Genomic DNA, 2688 nt, shown 5'->3' on the forward strand with positions numbered 1-2688 from the left:
AAAATAAAAATCTAGGTTTAATCTAACATCTGTAGTTATGACATAAATCAATTACTAATATAAAATCGGTAAAATATCGTATATAAATTCAATTCGTATATAAATTCAATTTGATAACAACTGTCAGTGTCAATTAGTATAAATTAGAATTTAACTAGTATTTATTTATACATTTTGTCAGTAGTAATTACTAGTTGCAACTACGGATATTATTAAACCCGATTAATGTTAACCAGTAACGTGTAAATGCAGGCAATGTAGGCACAGTAATGATATTATAACTTTAGATTCTTTGGAACACGACATGTAGGACTAATTTTCAATAAAATAATTAACTATTTTTTATTGTATATATTATAAACCATATTTGTTTAATAATGCAACAAAATCACAATAAAAATTACTATATAAAAACATACGATTTTTTAAGTTTTTAAATGCCTATACTTATAAGAATCAAATCTGATAACGGTTGAACGATGTAAGTACGATACAGAATCTACGATAGTTAAAGGTAAAAATAAGGAAATGAAACAGACAAAGATGAAATATTATGAATCAACTAACGGGCAGGACTACCAGCATTAAGCAACACCACCTGAGTGTATATAGATATTATTTTATCCTTGTTCAACATTCAGTGAACAACAGGAATGAAATGATATCAAAAAATATATAAATATAATAAAACTCTCGAAATTGTCAAATAAAACCATAAACAAGGGCTAATGAGAGTATAGTCGCTGTAAATTTTGCGATGAATAAGTTTATTAATTATTAAAATTCATACGTTTCGGCATCCATTCGAGCCATCATCAGTGCATCTTAGCCTTTACAATAATATTAATTACTGACCATTACTTGGCTCCACGAGAGTGGTCACTCCTTCCATCAACATCAATACGTGACAAAAGATTCGAAAAACAATTGGCAACGTTCGAGGATGTAGTTCTATAAATAGAAATAGACGCTACCAAATAATTCCAATACAATTATAAAATTACCAATAAATAAGACTCACCCGTAAAGCCAAAAATAATCAGCAATACTTATGTATAATGTATAACAACTCCATTAATTAAAATTATAACAAAAACCGCAGTCAATATACAATAAATTTCAAAATCAGATCTAATTGAATCGTCAATTATGAATACGTGGTACATTTTATGTCGACTCATATAACAACGAACACTCGTATGAATCTTCCAACAATAAACCCGCTCGAATTATACATTTATATAGATCGGTAAATAACATTTATGATGTGTAACAAACGGTAAAGACAACAATTAAAGGATATAAAGAGACTGTCTTACCGAGCAATGATAACATGAACTATATAATAATAAAGATAAAGGCTTCGAAACGACAATCGTTACAAATTATTCAGAATCGAAATATACGCATGGTGTAGAAATTCTGTGTCAGACTGTAAGTTTAAACCATTTTTTTATAATTGTATGTGCACCATTTCTGATATTCGTCGTTTAAATAAAAATCTTTCATTATCCATAATCTCTATATTGTCCCAGTCGAAATCGTGATTATAATTAAGTCTATGTTCTGTAATTACCGAATGATTATTAATATTTTTTCGAATATCATTACGGTGCTCATTAATTCTCGTCTTTACTGTACGTTTAGTCTGACCAACGTATGAAGCATCACAATTATTACACTTGATCTTATATACTGCATTCTTTTTAGACATATTCGGTACCGGATCTTTATGTGTTTTTATAAAACAGCTAAGCTTATTGAGACTAAAGTAAGCAAGATTGACTTTATAATCCTTGGTAATGTCTCTAAATTTATCCGAAACCTTAGTTACATAAGGAAACGCAAACCACATATTGTTTATTACATCTGTGCCGTTATCATTATCACTGTTTTGCATCAACGTTTTTCCATGCAGTAAAGATTTTAGACGATCATTCATTACATTGAAAATAAAATCCACCGGATAGTCATTATTCAAAAGTGTCTCTATCACAAATAACAAGTTCTTTTTATGGTATTTAGGTACTGATAATAGAAAAGCTCTATCAACCATTCCCATAACAGTTCCCTTTTTCTGCGACAAGGGATGTTCAGAAAAAAAATTCAAGTATCTCCCCGAATATGTAGGCTTATGATACCAATCAAATTCTAAAGATTGGTTATTCTTAATGATAGTGATGTCCAAAAAATTCAACCTTTTTCCACCTATTTCTAACGTAAATTGTAAACGGGGATGAAATGAGTTAAAAACTTCCAGAATTTTTGAGGTTTTATCGAAAGGAGCACCCATGGCAATATCATCCACGTATCTTACATAAAATGGAATATAAAAACCTAAAGTATCTAACGCCTTCCTCTCTAAATCTTGTAACACAATATCAGCGATAACCGGAGATAGAGGTGAACCCATAGGCATGCCAAATTTTTGTCTATAAATAACATTGTCAAACGAGAAAAAAGTCGAATCAAGCACCAGTCTTAATGCAATAAAAAATTCATCCCTAGTAATATTCGTTAGCACAAAAAAAAAGCTGCAGTCGTTCTAGAGTAACAGAAGGAGAAGCACACAAGCGAAAGGTTTATACTAAATAAAACCGTTTATTCTAGATATTTTGATCTCCGTTATTTTTCTAAGCCCGTTCACATCATATTGTTTTAACAGGTTATGGGCCCAGTTAACGGTTA

The 2688-nt window shown here is 30.2% G+C and overlaps 1 protein-coding gene across 1 annotated transcript; it reads right to left on the bottom strand.

Annotated features, from left to right (window-relative positions):
- Nucleotides 1-1453: 1453 nt before the first annotated feature.
- Nucleotides 1454-2419, bottom strand: LOC108769469 (uncharacterized). The gene has a single exon (XM_018520483.1). It carries the CDS (start codon nt 2417-2419, stop codon nt 1454-1456), a length of 966 nt encoding a protein of 321 aa, XP_018375985.1.
- Nucleotides 2420-2688: the final 269 nt, after the last annotated feature.

This window comes from Trachymyrmex cornetzi, unplaced genomic scaffold (assembly GCF_001594075.2).
Source record: "Trachymyrmex cornetzi isolate Tcor2-1 unplaced genomic scaffold, Tcor1.1 scaffold907, whole genome shotgun sequence".
NCBI classification, from domain to species: Eukaryota; Metazoa; Arthropoda; class Insecta; order Hymenoptera; family Formicidae; genus Trachymyrmex; species Trachymyrmex cornetzi.